The sequence below is a fragment of the Hyaloscypha bicolor genome, assembly GCF_002865645.1.
Source record: "Hyaloscypha bicolor E unplaced genomic scaffold K444scaffold_92, whole genome shotgun sequence".
In the NCBI taxonomy this organism is placed as follows: Eukaryota; Fungi; Ascomycota; class Leotiomycetes; order Helotiales; family Hyaloscyphaceae; genus Hyaloscypha; species Hyaloscypha bicolor.
This window is the reverse complement of record NW_020194594.1, coordinates 897,616-915,114: the sequence shown is the minus strand read 5'-3', so window position 1 is coordinate 915,114 and position 17,499 is coordinate 897,616. Positions and strand designations below refer to the sequence as shown.

At 46.3% G+C, this 17,499-nt stretch overlaps 7 protein-coding genes across 7 annotated transcripts; 5 read left to right on the top strand and 2 right to left on the bottom strand.

Annotated features, from left to right (window-relative positions):
* Positions 1-1,584: 1,584 nt before the first annotated feature.
* Positions 1,585-3,580, top strand: K444DRAFT_591858 (cytochrome P450). Its single transcript, XM_024878212.1, has 3 exons — positions 1,585-2,022; positions 2,067-2,939; positions 3,012-3,580. Exons 1-3 carry the CDS (start codon positions 1,621-1,623, stop codon positions 3,318-3,320), a joined length of 1,584 nt encoding a protein of 527 aa, XP_024735438.1. The 5' UTR covers positions 1,585-1,620; the 3' UTR covers positions 3,321-3,580.
* Positions 3,581-4,988: 1,408 nt separating this feature from the next.
* Positions 4,989-5,731, top strand: K444DRAFT_591855 (Nnf1-domain-containing protein; the record flags this gene model as incomplete). The annotated part of the gene is made up of 2 exons (XM_024878211.1): positions 4,989-5,371; positions 5,452-5,731. 2 exons carry the CDS (start codon positions 4,989-4,991, stop codon positions 5,729-5,731), a joined length of 663 nt encoding a protein of 220 aa, XP_024735437.1.
* Positions 5,732-6,013: 282 nt separating this feature from the next.
* K444DRAFT_644036 (kinase-like protein) lies at positions 6,014-8,317 on the bottom strand (the record flags this gene model as incomplete). Its single annotated transcript, XM_024884914.1, has 8 exons — positions 6,014-6,262; positions 6,330-6,429; positions 6,570-6,717; positions 6,911-7,015; positions 7,162-7,262; positions 7,315-7,368; positions 7,424-7,609; positions 8,298-8,317. The coding sequence occupies 8 exons, from the start codon at positions 8,315-8,317 to the stop codon at positions 6,014-6,016; spliced, it is 963 nt and encodes a 320-aa protein (XP_024735436.1).
* Positions 8,318-8,693: 376 nt separating this feature from the next.
* On the top strand, positions 8,694-9,523 carry K444DRAFT_434390 (uncharacterized protein). The gene is made up of 3 exons (XM_024872796.1): positions 8,694-9,030; positions 9,087-9,145; positions 9,200-9,523. Exons 1-3 carry the CDS (start codon positions 8,779-8,781, stop codon positions 9,318-9,320), a joined length of 432 nt encoding a protein of 143 aa, XP_024735435.1. The 5' UTR covers positions 8,694-8,778; the 3' UTR covers positions 9,321-9,523.
* Positions 9,524-9,726: 203 nt separating this feature from the next.
* K444DRAFT_631115 (uncharacterized protein) lies at positions 9,727-10,344 on the top strand (the record flags this gene model as incomplete). Its single annotated transcript, XM_024883309.1, has 1 exon — positions 9,727-10,344. One exon carries the CDS (start codon positions 9,727-9,729, stop codon positions 10,342-10,344), a length of 618 nt encoding a protein of 205 aa, XP_024735434.1.
* Positions 10,345-11,028: 684 nt separating this feature from the next.
* K444DRAFT_631114 (uncharacterized protein) lies at positions 11,029-13,813 on the top strand (the record flags this gene model as incomplete). Its single annotated transcript, XM_024883308.1, has 4 exons — positions 11,029-11,547; positions 11,659-12,817; positions 12,874-13,226; positions 13,277-13,813. 4 exons carry the CDS (start codon positions 11,029-11,031, stop codon positions 13,811-13,813), a joined length of 2,568 nt encoding a protein of 855 aa, XP_024735433.1.
* A 754-nt stretch (positions 13,814-14,567) lies between these two features.
* K444DRAFT_664573 (general substrate transporter) lies at positions 14,568-17,299 on the bottom strand. Its single transcript, XM_024886980.1, has 11 exons — positions 16,820-17,299; positions 16,618-16,757; positions 16,486-16,557; positions 16,224-16,384; positions 16,027-16,120; positions 15,824-15,973; positions 15,577-15,754; positions 15,309-15,520; positions 15,022-15,233; positions 14,858-14,947; positions 14,568-14,773 (listed from the first exon to the last, which is right to left on the bottom strand). The coding sequence occupies exons 1-11, from the start codon at positions 17,022-17,024 to the stop codon at positions 14,674-14,676; spliced, it is 1,614 nt and encodes a 537-aa protein (XP_024735432.1). The 5' UTR covers positions 17,025-17,299; the 3' UTR covers positions 14,568-14,673.
* Between the last annotated feature and the right edge of the window lie 200 nt (positions 17,300-17,499).

Below are 17,499 nucleotides of genomic sequence, written 5' to 3'. Positions count from 1 at the left end.
CTTTTTAATTCTTATTTCTAATTCTAGTTTATTATTTTATTTAAATTTAAGAGTATTTTCTCTTTTAGATATCTTTTTCGGACTTAGAAATAAGCTTTATTACTAAGATTAAAACTACTTTAATTCCGGCTTTTATTATAACTAAAAATAATATATAAATTAATAATATAACTTTATTTCCGAGTACTAAAGTCTAATTCTAACTAAGATCTGACTTATATTATCTTAGTATAATATTTCTTATTTTATTTTCTTTACTTCTTTTTCTTCTATAATTAGCCTCTATTTTTACTATTTCTATATATTATATTAGTAACTATATCTTATAACTAACCCATATTCAAGTTATTAGATATATTAGAAATTAATATAAGATACTAAGATTAATACTTATATATTCTTAATATTTTAGCCTTAGGCTTAAGGTATTATAATAGCCCTTTTCTCTCCTAACTTACTAAGCTAATAATCTGCCTTATAAATATCCCTTAAAATTTTATAAGAATATTACCTTAACTATAAAGTTTCTATCTTTCTTATATTACTTACTATAAAATATATAAGAGAGAAACTATAATAAGACAAAAACCCATATAAAGTATACCAGAGTATAAAATATAACTTAATAGCAAAATAATAAATCAAAAGCGTAAATAGTAAAGTATAAATAGTATATAGTATATAAAAGCTTAATTAATTAAATACTTATAAAGGATTATTCTCTAAGTCTATAGAAAAACCAGCTTTCTTATATGATTTCCGTAAGTTATATATAAAAGGCCGCGGCCTTTACCATGTGACCTAAACCTCAAAACCGCCAAAACAATGCGATTTTCGACGAGTACGGCCTGCCGTACCACAATACGTAATAACGTATAGACAGGTATTAGATGTCGTAGATCTAGTTTCCTATTTTAGGTAAAGCTTGTAATCGGAATTATACGGGTAATCGGAATCATATGGATTGCATGGGATCATGTTTCCTAGTTAAGTAAAGTGCTTCGCAGGCTTGGCTAAGCACTAGGGAACATATAGGAAGATGCTCCTAGCTTTGGAAAGGGGCATTAATTAGTCTTTTATTGGAATCAATTCTTGGAATTAGTTACACTTGCAAGCGTCACTCTGCAGCTTACTTACCTTGACTACTTGTGCATCACCCTGCTATTACGTGCCTTACATTAGCGCAAATATATATTACCGGTATTAACAGCCATACCAATAATACTATCTCCCATAATATTATTAGAATTAGTATTGAAAATTAGGAAATTAATATATAAATGATTATACTTTTAATAGACCTCAGATATTAGAAATTATGAATTTTCATATTAATTGTAGCAAAATAAGACAATTTTTGGCGGTAGATAGCAAGTGCGATATCCAAATTCGCTTATTAATCCGTAAAGCCCTATAGGCCCTAAACGATACGCTCGGTTTTGCCCCATTTGAGGGCGAATCCTGCGAACCAAACGTAACCCTCGCCTTAGGCAGCATCAGCTGAGATAAGCACGACCTTAACGGCTAAAGTTAACTGCTGGTCTAGCGTATCAGAATCGACATTATATATGCAAGTTGCCCAGCCTAGAACATCGACCGTTATCTCAGTCATTCTCCAACATGGGCTTCCTACTATTCTTGCCGCCGGCTGTGGCAGCAATTTTCACAATCTACTGTGTAGTTACACACGTAAGACAGGCAGCGAAGGCAAAATCTTTCGGTTGCCAACCAGCGCCACTCTTTCGGCCTTGGGATGTATTTGGCGTGCAGAATTTCAAGATTAAGATGAATGGAATGAAGACAAACCGCTTATCTTATGCCTTCTCAGATCGCAAGAAAGAAATGAGCGCAAAGATAGGACGAGACTGCAAAACATTTCGAATAAAATATCCACCGGGAGAGACGTGGTTCTACACCTTCGACCCGAAGAATCTGCAGGCTGTGCTAGCGACCCAGTTTCAAGATTTTCAGCAGCCAGCGGCCAGAGTGGGAGCGTTCGAGGCGCTTCTGGGTCTCGGTATTGTACGTTTTGCGACTTAAAACATACGCAGAGCTAATTCCAACAGTTCTCAGCGAACGGACCTAAATGGGAACACTCTCGAGCTCTTCTAAGACCGCAATTCATGCGTGAACAAATAGCTGACCTGGGGCTCTTCGAAACACATGTCAAAGATCTCTTTGATGCCCTCCCAGGTGCCGTGGAGCCTGGTAACTGGACCTCGACTTTCGATATGCAACCGTTATTGGAGCGTTTTACAATGGATACTGCTACAGAGTTTCTCTTTGGCGAAAGCGTATACAGCCAGAAAGATGATAGTACAGATACGAGTACTTTGTTCTCTAAGAAGGAGATGATGCAGTTCGTAGAGGCCTTCTTCGGAGCAGAGAAGACAACGGCGAAATCTTTGATATACGGCGACCTGTTCTGGCTAACGCACGATCGCAAATTCAAGGAACAGTGTAAAGCTGTTCATAACTTCGTCGATACGTATGTCCAGCGCCATTTGAGGGATGGTGGCTGGGATAAAAAGCCAGGGACGGGAAAGGACGTCGTTCTGGATGCTATTGTCGCTGGCGTGAAGGATCCGCAGGAGCTCCGCTCCCAGCTATTGAACATCCTTCTGGCAGGCAGCGACACCATCTCGGGAACTCTTGGCTTCCTTTTGGCCTCATTGGCACAATATCCTCATATTTTCAAGAAGCTTCGCAACATCATCATAGATGACTTTGGATCCTTCGATCGACCAAAGCAGATCACGCTCAGCGGGCTCAAGAACTGTTCATACCTTCAATGGTGCTTGAACGAAGTTCTTCGAGTCTACCCTTCGGTTCCGGTCAACTTCCGTGAGGCCATTAGAGACACAACACTGCCCGTAGGTGGTGGCTCCGATGGGACTTCACCAGTATTTATACCTAAAGGTCACCTTATTGCTTGGGAGGTACGTCTTTGCGTCTTGTTATTACTATTGTGCCTCTGGCTTCTCCTTAGTACTGACATCTCTTCCGTATAGCTTTGGACAATGCACTCAGACCCAGAACTTTGGGGCCCTGATGCTGACCGCTTCAATCCAGAACGATGGGAGGGGCGCAAATTTGGATTCAACTACCTCCCATTCAACGCTGGCCCTCGAATATGTATCGGACAACAATTCGCCCTTGCTGAGATTGCCTATGTCACAGTCAGGCTCCTGCAAAAGTTCGACTCAATTGATGGATCAGCCTTGCCGAAAGGACGACTGCCCTGTGATTGGAAATTGGTAGATAAAGTCGCCGGGGGCGTGAATATAAAGCTTTACAGCGCAAACAACCATTTGCGATAGCATTATCGACTGATCTTTGCCGGCTGAAGATCTGCCTTCGAAAATGGCACAAAGTAACTTTGCTTTGCTATGGCTATGACAGTCCTGGCCGTGTTCGCCGGTCGCACTGCTCGTCGTGCCCATGACCGTCGAGGCTCCTCACGCCAAAGCCTGCATACAGATTAGCTTTGTATTGTTAAATCATTGAATTTCAACAATGCGTTCTGTTACACAATATAGCTAACACTTGCCATTTGTTGCAAAGAGAATTTTGCCTCTCTATCCCTCTCCAATTACTAAGCATTTAGGAGACGAATATTGGCGCTCCCATTCACGCGAGCGCCAATATTTACCTTTTGAACGCCCAAGCTTTCCTTTTCAGGAGGTCTCATAACCTTCAAATTAACAATTTTTGGCCTAATTCTAAAGTAATGACACCTTAACTCTCAGCGCGCTTGGTGGAAACCGGCTTGTGCCCAAATAGCTAACGTCTCGTTTCTTCTATTATCTCCTGTTCAGTCCCTTCTAACGTTTAAACTCTCTAGCACTGTTCTAACTAAAAATCTACGCAACATTAGAGTAGTAAACCTAAATAATTAAAAATAAAACGCAGCTAACTGTATTTAAAATCCGCCTTTAACCTTTCAATTGCCTTAATCTCTAAACAAATTAAAGCTTGGTTGTTGTAAGTATAGGATGGAATACTACAACGACAGATAGGGATCCTTAATCAACCCAATAGAAAGTATGGATGGAGTTGGCGACGGTGCATAACCTGTGGCGCTAGGGCGGCTACAATACTAATAGTAACTTTTTAACACTGTAGTTGAGCTTGAAACCCCAGAACAAACAATGCTATAAATTTAAAAGCCGAGATAAGGTTATGGTACTTGAGCTTCTTGCGTTGGACTGGTGGACAGGATAACACGTTGCGTCACTGTAACACAATTGCTGCAGAGTTCTATATCCCACGTATACTATTCCACTTCGTGTCAGCCACAGTTTTAAATGGCTACAAGCTTTGTAAGTAATTATATAAGTAAAAATTATCGTAGACGTAAAAGTTTTACCGACAGGGCTTTCCTGTACTCACTACAAACCGTTAGTAATTTTAGCCGAAGTACCGATCCACGTGGCAATTCTGCATAAATTATGTGCCATAGCAGCCGCAAAGACTAATAAACGATTCTTATATATAGCTATAAGGATTTAAAGCTTAGATATAACCATTTATAAGTATTAGAAGTAATAAAAGCTTAATGGTAGAACTATTGTAAAGAAACTTCGTTCCGTTATAAATAGAGACCGTCTGCAAATCAGACGCAAGGACGGCGATATAAATATAAAATTCTAATAAAAGGGGCTTAGAGTACTCCCAAATGGCCACAAAATACAACATATGCAGAAATATAGTAAATATTAAAGTATGCGCAAAGTTTGAAATTTTCCAAGTCAAAGTACCCCTCATTTTTCTAGGCACGCAGGGTTTCTCGGCACGCAGGGATGCACGTTAATAAGATTGCAGTGCAAAGCCGAAATGTACTGCGAAGAACCACACAAAATTCTCAGCCTCGCCAAAACAATCGCGTCGCGTGTAAACAAAACCTCAATTCAATACCACCTCGTCACAATTCCACCACACAACGCCCAATTCTCGCACAACTGCCGTCACCATCAACATACTTCACAATGCCGTCCGCGACACCCCCAGAAACTGAAAGGTCTCCAAGCCCACCCGCTTCTGCGCCAACAGCACTCACACCGGGCTATCGCGCCGAAGCCTTCGTCACCCTGTACAAGGCCGCGCTGGACAAAACCCTAGAAGCCATCTCCCCCTCCTCCTTCGGCGCCTGCTTCCCGTCCATCTCGACAAATGCGCCCACGCAACTCGCAGCCATGCACACCGGCATGACAGCCGGCCTCCGCTCTTTCGCTCTAGCGGAATTCGACACGATTATGGAGGAACGGAGGGTCGTGGAGAATTTGAATCGGCTTGAGGATTTGATTTCTGATGCGAAGAAGAGGAAGGCGAGGTCTACATCGGGGACGGATGGAGATGAACAACCAGTTCCGTAAGTCATCTTGAGCGGAAGGGAGAGGGGAGGGAGGGAGAGATTGAAGGTGGGAGTGCTAATGCTAGGTGGAATGATAGGCCGCATACATTACCGCCGAAACCACTCGTTAACGCGCATCTGAACCCAATACACAGGAGTCAGCAAAGCCAGCTGAATGCTAGGCTTCAGACGACGCAGAGTCAGAATGCGAACTTGATTGAGGTTTTGAGGAGGCAGAAGGCGGAGATTGAGGAGTTGGTGAAGCTGGCGGAGAGAGTGGTGGGGGATGTGGGGGATGCGGGGCGGCGGCTGGGGAGTCAGGGGGAGGAGTTGGCTGAGGGAAGTAGGAGGGCGGAGGAGAGTTTGGGGAGTGTTTGATGTTGATGGAGAGGGTAGGGAATGGAAGCGGTCGGTGAGATATATGGCACGGATAGGCGTTTTCGGGGACTTTGGGCATTGGAATTTGGGATAGGGGAAAGGGGGTTCAACGAGACAAACGACTGGATGGAAGGCACATATTTATGGAGTATTCGCTGTACGACTACGTCGAGAAAAGACATGGGTGGAAGCAATCTAGGCCTACAATTGCTGGGTTGCTTGCAGTTAGAATACGTTTTCTAAACCCAAGTTGCGTTTCGCCTCGCCGCTGCTTAACGGTATCTACAACTCCTCCTCGATAAAGCTCTCATCATAGTTATGCTTCAACCACTCGTCACCTAGCAGTTCCTTAGCACTCGGCCGTCGTGCCGGATCAAGCACCAACATCCCCCCGACGAACGCTACAAACTTCCTCCTCTCTTTCACATCCATACCTTCGAACCTCTTCTCCAAACGCACCACCTTGTCCAGTTCTTTAACTTTGACATTTCCTTCCTCATCAAACACCTCGCTCACCACTCCTTGATCTCCCTTCTCCAGTAGACTTTTTCGGAGACGGTCAGCACAAAGCAGCCATCTCCTCCAGATGTCTCCCTACGCTATAAACTCCTTTCTTATCCTCAGCAGAAAACATATTCTGTCCAAAAACCAATTCCGGAACCAATGCGCCTAAATTCCAGATATCGACTTTCTCGTCCCTAATTACCAAGAAATCGGAGTCAGCATTACACAGTATTTCGTTCAAGTACTTCCAGGAGTTGAATATCTCAGAAGCTGCTCAATATTGCTATAGATCCTGAAACCGACACAAAAGAGGGTAAGGGAAATGGGGACTTACCAAGGCGCGCTGAGCAACACTCCAGGCGTACGGAGGAGCAGGGGTTGGATTTCCTCGGTGAGGCGCCTGTTGATGAACGAGGCGACGCCCCAGTCCGAGAGCGCGATGTTGAGATTCATCAGGTTGTATCCTTCTTTGACGTAGATATCTCTGAGAGATTGAGTTCGGAAGATGTTTGCAAGCTTCAGATTCCGAGAATATGATTTCCGGTGGAGCTGCATCCAGACGGGGATTACTAAGTGCTATCTCGTCGGGACATGGACCATGATGCTGTTTGGATGGATGGATGGAGCACATGTCAATGGCTAAAGGTTTAGGGACTGTAGGGACAATATATATACCAGTGTGTATCACGCCTCTCTCATGCGCGTACTCCAATGCTTGAAGCAGCTGCCTCATAAACTTCTGCACCAACGGCGTTGGTATCTTCCTTTCATCAAACCAGTCTCTGAATGTACTCAAATCCTCACCCCTAGGTATAATAGGTGTCAGTATTTTCTCGCCAAGATGTTCCTGAATCGCTGATATTGAGTGCATCAGAAGAAATAAAACCGGTCGGGAATATAAAAGAAAATTCTCCATCCACACTAACATAGATCGAAAATTAGACATATATGGTCGCCATTTGGACCTTTATATGTGAATAAGTCGTGGAGAATGGATACGTGTTCGTAGCCAGGGTGATTTCGATCTCTGCCTCCCCAATGTTGGAGCTTGCAGGATCTCGAGCTCGAAGTTGTCAGACCCGGTACCGCAGCACTCGGCGCCGAGCACTTTCATGGCGTATTTCTTTTCAGCGCTATGTATGGCCTTAAGATGGTTTGTAGGGTGAGGATGAGGATGGAGAAACGAACGAGGTGAAAAAGTCTTGGACGAGCCAAATGGACGAGCAGCGGCCCCGGCCCAGCTTGCGTATGACGATGTAACTGTTATTGAAGATCTCGCTGATGCGAACGGGGTGGAAGCCGTCGGGCTTGTAGCAGGAGATGCCTTCTTCTTTGTCTTTGGGATGCTGCGATTGTGGATTTTGGGGTGGTGCTCTGGAGGAGTCGGCATTTGATTCTGACATCATGCCTAGAGTCAACGTAGAAGTTCAAGAAACTCCAGAAGGAAAAGTGGTTGGGGCGGCGATGCTGAATTCCGATGGCTGAACACTTTCTCTCCTCGTGAGTGGAATGTTGAAGTATGTGATGAGGTTATGTAGGGTATCGGTGTCGCTTAATTTGTCAGATGTGGTTGAGCTTCCCCTTTGCTAAATGGCTAGAGAAGAAGTAGGTGAGCGAAGGTACTCAGGTTTAGAGGTTGTTCCGCTCGAGCGGAAGCTTGTAAGAGGTGCACGAGAAAATTAACTACTAGACTGAATATATCCAACCGCAAATAGAAAATGCAACGTTTTATCTCGAACTGCTAACAATTGCTCCATGCCCACTTCACTTTGAAAAGCATATTGCAATAATACACTTCGCTGTAGTTTATTACTATTAGGCCGTAATTAACTTCATTGAGGACCCATTCATTCGCAATAACACCCACGAGATGACTAATTCATGCACCCCGTATTAACGTCTAACTGCCGGAGCAAGGAACACCACGTCATAAGGGGCTGTGCATCGCCTCAAAAGTTACCAGCAGGCAGCAGGCTCGCCCGATTTCTATTGCTCCCGTCAATTCGCGCTCCCTTAGTATGGGAACAGTATTTAAAAGGCAACTTCACCCGAGTAGATGTACCCCTTGCCTGAACATTTCATTTCGGGAAGAAAATAAGACAGTATGACGATAGATCTCACAGCCTTGACCGCCCTCGGAAAAGAATGAGATGGAGAGAGCTTCGCTATGAGACACTTTACTATGTTCCTAGCTTCTCCATTGAATTCGTCAATTCCACGGATATCAACCATGCCATGACGGAAACACACGCTTTTCAAATGGATTGGGACACTTTGAATCTGTCCAGAAAGAACCCAACAGTAGCGGAAGAGAAGACCAATGCACAAATCCAAGTAGAGGGTATTTTCCTTCCTTCCATTATTCGGTCCTAAAGCGCATCTTTCGTCCTATCTTTTACTTGACCATATTTTAAGGAGGCAGTTTCTAGGCTATTATTATTCTATTGCCTTAATATTTTCCTCCCTTGGGCCATGGCGGACCACTTGAGTAAATTAGACAACGACGTTATAGTTTACATATCCGTGAAAAGCACCCAAAATGTATGGACGTACTTCATAAAATGGAAGCTAATGATTGGATAGCTCGAAGAGAAATTTCAGAAGGGTCTGGAGAGAAGGTGTGCTGGGTTGCACTTTTAAAGAGGCTCCGAATAGCGCAAGGTGACATGAAAAAGGCATTTGACGTTATTGCTGTTCAGAAAGTGCAACGAGAAGGAGGAGCACAGACGAGGCACTTGTCGGGAACCCCGGTTGTTGTGTGTATGCGCATTCTGCGGCGCTCACGGGACTTCATGGTAATGGACTCTGTCACAGACATCCGTTAGATTTGCATGTTGACGAAGAACTACAGCCGGCTGAGATTGTTCGACCCTCGTGCATGACCACCCTCTCTGATATTTCCGTCATTGCGTACGTCTCTTTGCCTTAATTGTCCAGTTCAGCACTGACTAGGAACCTACAAAGCATTCATCTCGATATGAACTGGAAGGAGTTTAATCCCATTACTGGAACGCTACTTGCCGATGGGCCAGGCCAATTGATTACTTCAAGAGTTGTTCGCTCGCTAAGTCTATGCATCGAATAAACCGGAACTGAACGTCTGGTGCCTTCTGATACTCGTCAGATCGTTCGCTCTCGTCGCAGTATAGGTGACCTATTACTAAACTCCTACCTCCTTATTGCTGGTTATCCGATTTTGATCTTCGGCATCGTTCCGGGGAACAAAAATCTAAGCTGCTTTGATCGAGCGATGGGGACGTTAGATGAAATCATAGGCTTCTTAGATTTCCTGGACAATACTGGAGCCGAGAATTTGAGTCTCACTGAGCACCTCAATTCTGCGAGGAAAGAGAAGCCTGGATGGCTTCCAGGCTTTAACGACGTGATCCCATTGACGGCCGAGAAAATGAGCAGCGTTGTTTCTAACCTCCGCAACATTCCAATGCCGAATACTTATTCTGCAGGTCTCCTCAGGACTCGAGAAGGTCTTCATGTCTTCTGCCACCGACTGCAGGCCTATTGCCGAACAGAGAGGCGCCACATCTCAACAACTCCTTTGGGTTCAAGCTCGGGTTTTAAAATTCGAGACCATGCACAAGGGGTTATGGAACGCCAACGACTCTACCTGGGCATTTGTGCCGCCTAACCATATGACCCTTCCAATCCCTGCTTATGAGGCTGCGGAAGTGTATCAACAAGAAATCCACAACGCGCTTGATACCGCGGAAGTCTTCCTCATCTCAATCAATGAGGATCCCTTAGGATCTATCCGCAGCGACCGAAAGGATCAAAGGCCTGGTTTCTGCTATGACACTCTTCTCGTCGAACATCTACGAATGGCCATCCTCAGCTATGGGAGAGTCAAGGACAAGAAGAAACGTCCTGCTCATTGGTTGTTTCCCATTGGCCGCGACTGGCATTCTGCTTCGATGAACGTTTACTGGGATATTTTCAAGAGTTGTCGGGGAAGGTTGCAGAGTATACTGGGTGCTTGGGTCACAATGATTTTTCGAGCCTTTTGTTGGCATCATTGTCATCATCTTATCACTTCTCAAACTATACTTCAGTCTGAATGGCGTGAAAGCCAGATGCCGGTTTACATCGGATAAGAAGGGCGCTCTTTCATACGGCTCAGGCGCATAACGGATGACGAGAACCCCCTATTTTAAGCGAATCATTTTGGGATCAAATTGCATTAGACAATTTCATTCTTAGAATTTAATTCCAGGTGGATTATTTATTTCCGGGTGATAATCCACGGCAATGTGGTCCAGAAGTTTCTGTATAGATCGCTGTTTACCTCGATTCCTAATTTGCCCGAAATGTGATTCTGTTCGCAAAGGTAAGCACAGCTGCTTTACAGGGTGTGCCAGGTTGGGTTTTGTGAGGCGAAGGTGGGGTGCCCCTACAGTATGGGCAATAGCCGGCGCGAACAGTGCTCGTCCGAACGAAAACGTTTTTTTTTCCAAGTTTGATTAACATCCGACAACCAGATGGTTTTAATCGAGATTCTCTAGTGGGACGGCATTGGCCTATCGCAGAGGCGCAGCAGCTGAGGTATTCTTAATCGGCCTTGGCTCGCCTGCACTTGACCCTTCGAACGCCCCTCACAGCTTCATTGGACAGATACAACCACTATTGGTGTGGCTGAAACCAGCTGACCAGCTGAAAGCAAGTCGCCCTTTTCTCTTAATGTTTTTTGTCTCTTCTTTTTTTTTTTCGCGGTCTAAAGGACTGCATTTTCCCAAACCTTGAGGCCCGATTCTTTGACATATTATTTTGAACTTGTCGAAATGCGGCCCGCACGGTTATTCCGTGATGATCATGTATACCAGCATTCTCCAATCCCGAAGAACGGATTTCGCCTCGCTCTGCTCCAGCCAGCAGAGACCGAAAACGATCCCATCCGCTGTCGCATCGTGTCAACTACAGATTTCACCAGAAGTTATGAGGCCTTGTCATACACCTGGAGGAATCCAGACCTCACATGGGTCGACGTCATGGTGGATGGCCGTCTATATTCAATCCCTGGCAATCTTCACGAAGCTCTTCAATTCCTTCGGTTGAAGAATCATGAGAGAGCCCTCTGGATTGACGCAATATGCATCAACCAGAGGGATATAGAAGAAAGGCGCCATCAGGTTTCATTAATTCGGGACATCTTTCAATGTGCTTCCAGAGTCTGCGTTTGGCTAGGCCAAGAAGACGAGAGTAGCAGAACCGCCATGCAGTTCATCGGAAAACTAGGCCAAGTTTCAGACCTAGATAGCCTCGTTCGAGATTCTAGCTTCGACGAAGAATGGAGAGCTGTAGTACGCCTTATCTGCTTGCCCTGATTCAGCCGAATATGGGTCGTTCAAGAGATAGCTGTGGCTCAAAGGGCAACAATCTGGTGCAGCGCCAATACCATAGACTGGACGCAGCTTGACTCGTGTCTCGCTCTCCTTGTTCGCAAATCTCAAATCTGTATGGAATACGGCCCAGTCACGGAATTTGGTGCAAGCCGCCTTGTGGACATCGTGAATCGGATCTTCAAAAGAAATGAGCTTGGGAAGATCCAAAGCCCGTCACTGTCATTGGAGACCCTCGTTACGACATTGTCCCTATTTCAGTCTACGGATCCTCATGACCGTATATTTGCTCTCCTTGGACTAGCGAATGATACTGAAAGATGGCCAAAGACCCAGGAATTTAGCGAACAGGAATTCGAAACCGCGTCGATAGACGAGACCCAAGGCGACACGAGCCGGGCAGGACCTCCGGATCAAGGAGCTCAGAGTCTTCAGGCAGCCTCCGCATACCTCGAAGTCCATGAAACTACGGCAATCCGAAGCAGAATCTTGGAATCGAACCAGAGCATAGACACAGTCCAGGATGGCCAAATTCATATCAGCATTGACTATTCGAAGGACTTTTCACAGCTGTGTGATGAATTTGTTAGCTTCGCCATCTCCAAATCGGGCTCTCTTGATATTATCTTTCAACCTTGGGCGCCTGGCGGTGCAGGGTCAAACCTCTCATCTTGGATTTGCACTTTAGATCGCCTGGCATTCGGCGTGCGCAGTAAGAATGAATGGCCTGAGGCTGTTCGAGTGAATGCAGATCCGTTTGTGAGCCCACCAGGGCAACCTCGCACTTACAGCGCATCCGGCAAGCTCAAAGTTCAGAAAGGATGGCGCATTGCTGGGGGCGAAAAGGGACTGCATGTCATGGGAGTGACTGTCGATTCCGTCGATGCAATCACCTCTCCAGCTTGGGATGGAAATATGCCAACAGAATGGCTCAAATTTGGTGGCATGTCAAAAGACACAGTCCCAGAGGCGATATGGCACACTCTTGTGGCTGGACGTGGGCCTCAAGGCACTAAGTGCCCGTCATACTATTCCAGGGCATTCGAAGCGACCCTGCATGGAATCGGCGAATCTAGCGTCGTCATTGTCGATCAAATCCAGTTTGACGAGCCTGGATCTATCAAGAGCGAATTTTGGCGCCGAGCCCAAGCTGTAATATGGGACAGATCTTCAATCAAGACCAGACAAGGGAGGCTAGGAATTGCCCCTTCTCACGCCGAGATAGGTGATTGTAAGTTGAAAACTTTACCGCAACATTGATTCAGGTCAGACTAACATGTCTCACAGGTATTTGCATTCTTTTTGGTTGTAATGTTCCCATTTTACTTCGAAAAGATCTGTTTGGTACATACCAACTAGTTGGCGAGAGTTACATATATGGCATTATGGACGGCGAAGCACTTGATGTACGCGATCGAGTTATTGAAGCAACCTGGTTTGATATCAATTCAAGGGAAGTAAATCGAAGACCACCGCCCTCTCCGCCGCTTGAGCTTGGTATGAGCCTCAAGCCTGCCTCACCAACTGCCACCTTCTCTCGGGTACGAAAGAAAAGTCTTGTGGCTAGAAAGCCTCAGCCTGTAACTGTGCCCGCTCAATTAGATATTGTCCCCAAACAGTTTCGTCTTCATTGGACTTGCGTAAGTTCTGAGATCTGGTCGTGATTATCGCTTGCTCATACTCATCACAGTCTTGCGGCTACAGGGGAAACGACTCCTTTATGGAATACCGAGCAGGTGCCATAGATGAATTAGCCAGGAGATTAGAAGTTGCCTGTGTCGTCGTTTTAGTGGAACTGCTCGGACTATCGGGCCCCTTCCTTGATGCAATCAAGATGTTCCTCGTCCTTATTAGCATTTTCTTTTTAAACATATTGCTTGATCTAGATAGGACATTTCGAAGCCGTAGTGGAGACCAAGCGGACGGCAGTCCGACGGGAGTGCAAGTAAACCCATCTGGGAACCATCCGGCCACAGATTCGCCCAAGAATTCGCCATTGAAAACTCCGTCATCCAAAAGAGCGCACGGCCCATTATCCTCGTCCAGCCAACCAAGTGGACAGAGCTCTAGCAGTGGTATTCCACTAATAACAAGCTCTAGCGCTACTCCCCGGGCACCAACAACTAGCAGTCCCGTGACGGCTGACTATGTTCTTCTGTGCATCAATGATTCGAAGCTTTTGGTCACTCGAGATGACTTGGACCTGACTCCAGTAGTCTCAGACTAGCAGTTGTTTACTTGCTTGCGGACCCGGTATTTTTCCAGGAGAAACTGGATCCACAAGGTTATCAGTCTCAAAAGCCTTCAAAATATCACCTTCGTTAAAGTAAATGGATACTTTTTGAGACCATACACCTTGTCTTGGCAAGTGCTGATTATCTTTAGTTTACACTGCACGAAAACCAAGAGGTAGATGGCCTACAGCCAAACCAACTGCCTTCTTCAGTGGACCGTCACTATCGCTTTGTTCCTAGGCCACCGGGTTTAGTTCCACCCGTTAGCAGCGGGTTCCTAACACACCGGTTCAAGGACCCTGGTTTTTGCCGCAACAGTACTGTTTGCCTAAACCAACTCCCAAAGCGCATAGAAAGGCGTCCAGAACGAGGAGAGCCGCCAGACATGTTTACCGGCTGGGGTCTTTACCTCCAAGACGGTTTCAGTGTTCGTAGGATTTGTTTCTGGGGTTTGATGGGCTTCGTAATTAGTTTGGTTTTTGGCATTTCTTGGTCGGTCAAGCATGGAAGCATATCAGACGGATTTGCGGTTGCCTCATTCATTCTTGCATTTGAAGCTCTGACTCTTGCTACAATACAATTTGCACCTGGATTACTTTAATGAAACCTGTAATTTTATTGTAAAAAATGGTTGAAATATGAGTCCCCTCTAGGGGATATAAAATTTCTAATCCGGTTAATAAATTCATCTTCAACGATAAGCGACGTTTACTGGCTTTGGCGAGCACGCAGACTCAGGTACAGACTCAGGTTTCACAACAACGATTATTTATCCAGTATAACTAATTCATATGCCTTTGCCTTAAGATACCTTATATCACGCCTCTCGGTTTGCCCTACTCATCCATAACGTCTAAGCCATTGCATTTTCATCCCCGTGTAGCTCAACTGCACGAATCTGAACGTCCGTGACATACTTGTCAAATTTCCGGAGGTTAATCTTTCTTTCGAATCTACCAAGCACCGAAAACGTTAGTTGTCTCTCTGAAGCGCACAAGACGAGCCCGGCACGAGTCGGTCATGAAAAGCAAACTTACAACTCGTCGATTTCACCTGGTGTCCGGCGCGCCACCTCTGGGAGGATGAACCAAGCAATAACAACAGAGATGAAACCTGTGCCCGCAAAGCTACGTACAGAATTAATAACCGTACTACCCATCCCACCCCCAAAGCATGACGTATGGCAACTGGATGCACTTACAAGAAGCCCGTCTTGACGCCCCATTTAGTGGTGCCATGGTTGATCATCAACGGTGTGCAAAAGCTGAACATGATACCGATGAGATTAGACGATGCGAGCGACCAGGCCGCAGTGCGGGCTCGCAGGCGCTGCATGGGTATTTCGGCGGCGTACGCATAGCCAATAGCTGATGCGCCGGTAGTCGAGAAGGTAGCTAGGCAGGCAAAGAAGATCTGGGAACCGAGCAGTCAGTTGGATAGCTTTGAGGAAGGGCAGATTTTGGGATATTGTTAGGAGGGTGGACTGACAAGGAGGGAGCCTAGTGCCTTGGTAGTGTAGTCAAAGCAGCCGATGATTCCTAGACACAAGACGGACACGACTGTGATGGCGTAGGGATAGACGGTAAGTGGCCGTCGGCCAATGGAGTCGGTGAGCGTGCAAGTGAGAATCATTGAGAGCAATTGCACACAGGAGAGGATAACAGTAACGAGGAAAGGGTTCTTGTTGCCGGCGTATTGGACTATAAAGCTGAGTTAGACTGGGATAGCTGAAATGTCCAGAATTACAGTCACTTACAGAAGTACACAGCGAACGTATTAAACACGGTTAAGCCGACAAACTGCTGGGTAATTTTCGGCCATCCGGCGATGACGAATCGTAGGAGATTCCGGCCTTGGAAGATAGCCCAACTCCCGACCTCCTTGTTTAGTTCGGCAGTTTGGCGTTCTATCCTGACCGTGGAGGTCATGACTTCCTATAATTAAGTCAGCACAAGTACTTAGCACAGGAGAACAGGTATCCAAGTGGGTTGGGGAAAACGAACAATCTGTTCCTCGATATCGTAGCCCTCGACGCCACCGTTGCATAGTTGCAGAACCTTCCTTGCCTTCTCGAGTTTACCTTTGCTAGCGAGCCACCAGGGTGTTTCAGGGAGAAGAGCGAAGACGATACCAATAGGAATAACCATCGCCCACTGAAAAGTGGTCAGCGAGTTGGGTCCGGAGCTAAACTAGTTTTCTAGCTCACCTGGGTATAAATAGGAGTCTTGTAGTTCAACGGATCCGTGGCCTTGAGCCTGTAGAGGGCCACGGACGCGAACAGTTGGCCTACAATGAACCACCTAGAAGAATGGCCTCATGGTAAACAGCAGCCCGCATTTGCAAACAGAGAAAACAAGGGGATAGGAGATATGGGGAATGTAGGTTTTGGGGAACGGGACTTACAAGCTGTATGCATTGATGAAGAATCCTCTCAACTGGGTTGGAGCAATTTCAGATAGATAGAGAGGCATAGTTGATTGCAACATGCCAACTCCCATACCGGAGAGGAGCTTTGCGACTAGCCAGTGTTGCCAGTCGCTGGCGAATGACTCGGTAAAAATACTCTAAACCCAGCGGAATGCCTTAGTAAAGGCATTACAGAGTATCGTCCACAAACCGGGGAAGACTCAACATCAAACAAAGTAATAGAAAGGATCAGACTTACCGCTACAAGAACCACCCAGATAATCAAAAGTGCTGGTTTACGGCCCAGCCCTTCCGTGGCATATTGAAGCAGCTGGAAGAGAATCCGTCAGTGGTGTTTTGGAATAACCTACGCAACTCATGAGATACGCACAACTTGGCCAAAGAACTGGCCTGCAGATTGAATGCCACCCCACGCCGATACGTATTTGCCGTCGAAGACAGCGGTCTTAGAGGGGTTAAACTGCTTGATGAATCCCTTGTTGGCGATAATGCCGCCATTGAGGTTAATTTCTATGGACGAGCGATGTCAGCACTTCATGGGCGTGCGGCTTCTTTTGTAAGGCGTGTCTTACGATAGCCATCAAGGGCCGCGCAGAACGCTGCAGTCATGGCCATGAGCCCCACGCACTTGAATATCAACGCACTCTGCCAAACACCAAGCTCGTCCGCCTTGGAGCGCATCAACGGCACCTCGCCTTTTGAAGCCGGCATTTGCTCCTCGGTGGTCGTGGCCGCCTCGACCATTTCGTTATCGCGCTTCCCTTGCTGGTCTGCCATTGAGACGAGAAGCAGCTGAGCAGTCTGGGGCTCCGCTTTGTAGGTCTTTGTGATGTTGCTAGAGGAACAGCTGCCAACAGTCTGCGGTAGGTTCCCTATCGGCTATATAAGTATTTGCCGTGCAATATATTGTCTTGCTTCGCTTAGCTCGGGGAGATCAAGGCCTCGCACTGGTGGCATATCTCTCGACCGAGGCAGCCAATTACCGCGCCACTGAGGGGGAAGACCCTAGAAATCCATGGCCAAAGCCCCAGGCGTCACAAGCGACTGCGGAGAAATGGCCGTTTTTGGGGGTGTGGGGATGGTCGGGGGTAGGATAATAGCGGAGATCTCACGCACAATTCGAGCCCGCTTCGGCTCGGCGGGCAGCGGGACAATGCACACCGATAGGACCCGCGTTCCCAGCAAGGAGTTCCTCATACGACTCACTGACTGTAACACCACGCCGCACACTTGCGTTTGGGCCGTGGAGACT

What these genes read in the sequence shown, in the direction of transcription:
- K444DRAFT_591858 (XM_024878212.1), top strand. Translation starts at nt 1,621, where the DNA reads ATGGGCTTCCTACTATTCTTGCCGCCGGCTGTGGCAGCAATTTTCACA. An exon ending in CGCTTCTGGGTCTCGGTATT is followed by an intron (nt 2,023 to 2,066) that starts GTACGTTTTGCG and finishes TAATTCCAACAG; the next exon opens with TTCTCAGCGAACGGACCTAA. An exon ending in GTCACCTTATTGCTTGGGAG is followed by an intron (nt 2,940 to 3,011) that starts GTACGTCTTTGC and finishes TCTTCCGTATAG; the next exon opens with CTTTGGACAATGCACTCAGA.
- K444DRAFT_434390 (XM_024872796.1), top strand. Translation starts at nt 8,779, where the DNA reads ATGGACGTACTTCATAAAATGGAAGCTAATGATTGGATAGCTCGAAGA. An exon ending in GGCGCTCACGGGACTTCATG is followed by an intron (nt 9,031 to 9,086) that starts GTAATGGACTCT and finishes GAAGAACTACAG; the next exon opens with CCGGCTGAGATTGTTCGACC. An exon ending in TCTGATATTTCCGTCATTGC is followed by an intron (nt 9,146 to 9,199) that starts GTACGTCTCTTT and finishes GAACCTACAAAG; the next exon opens with CATTCATCTCGATATGAACT.
- K444DRAFT_664573 (XM_024886980.1), bottom strand. Translation starts at nt 17,024, where the DNA reads ATGGCAGACCAGCAAGGGAAGCGCGATAACGAAATGGTCGAGGCGGCC. An exon ending in GCCAGTTCTTTGGCCAAGTT is followed by an intron (nt 16,558 to 16,617) that starts GTGCGTATCTCA and finishes ATTCTCTTCCAG; the next exon opens with CTGCTTCAATATGCCACGGA. An exon ending in AGGCACTAGGCTCCCTCCTT is followed by an intron (nt 15,234 to 15,308) that starts GTCAGTCCACCC and finishes CTCGGTTCCCAG; the next exon opens with ATCTTCTTTGCCTGCCTAGC.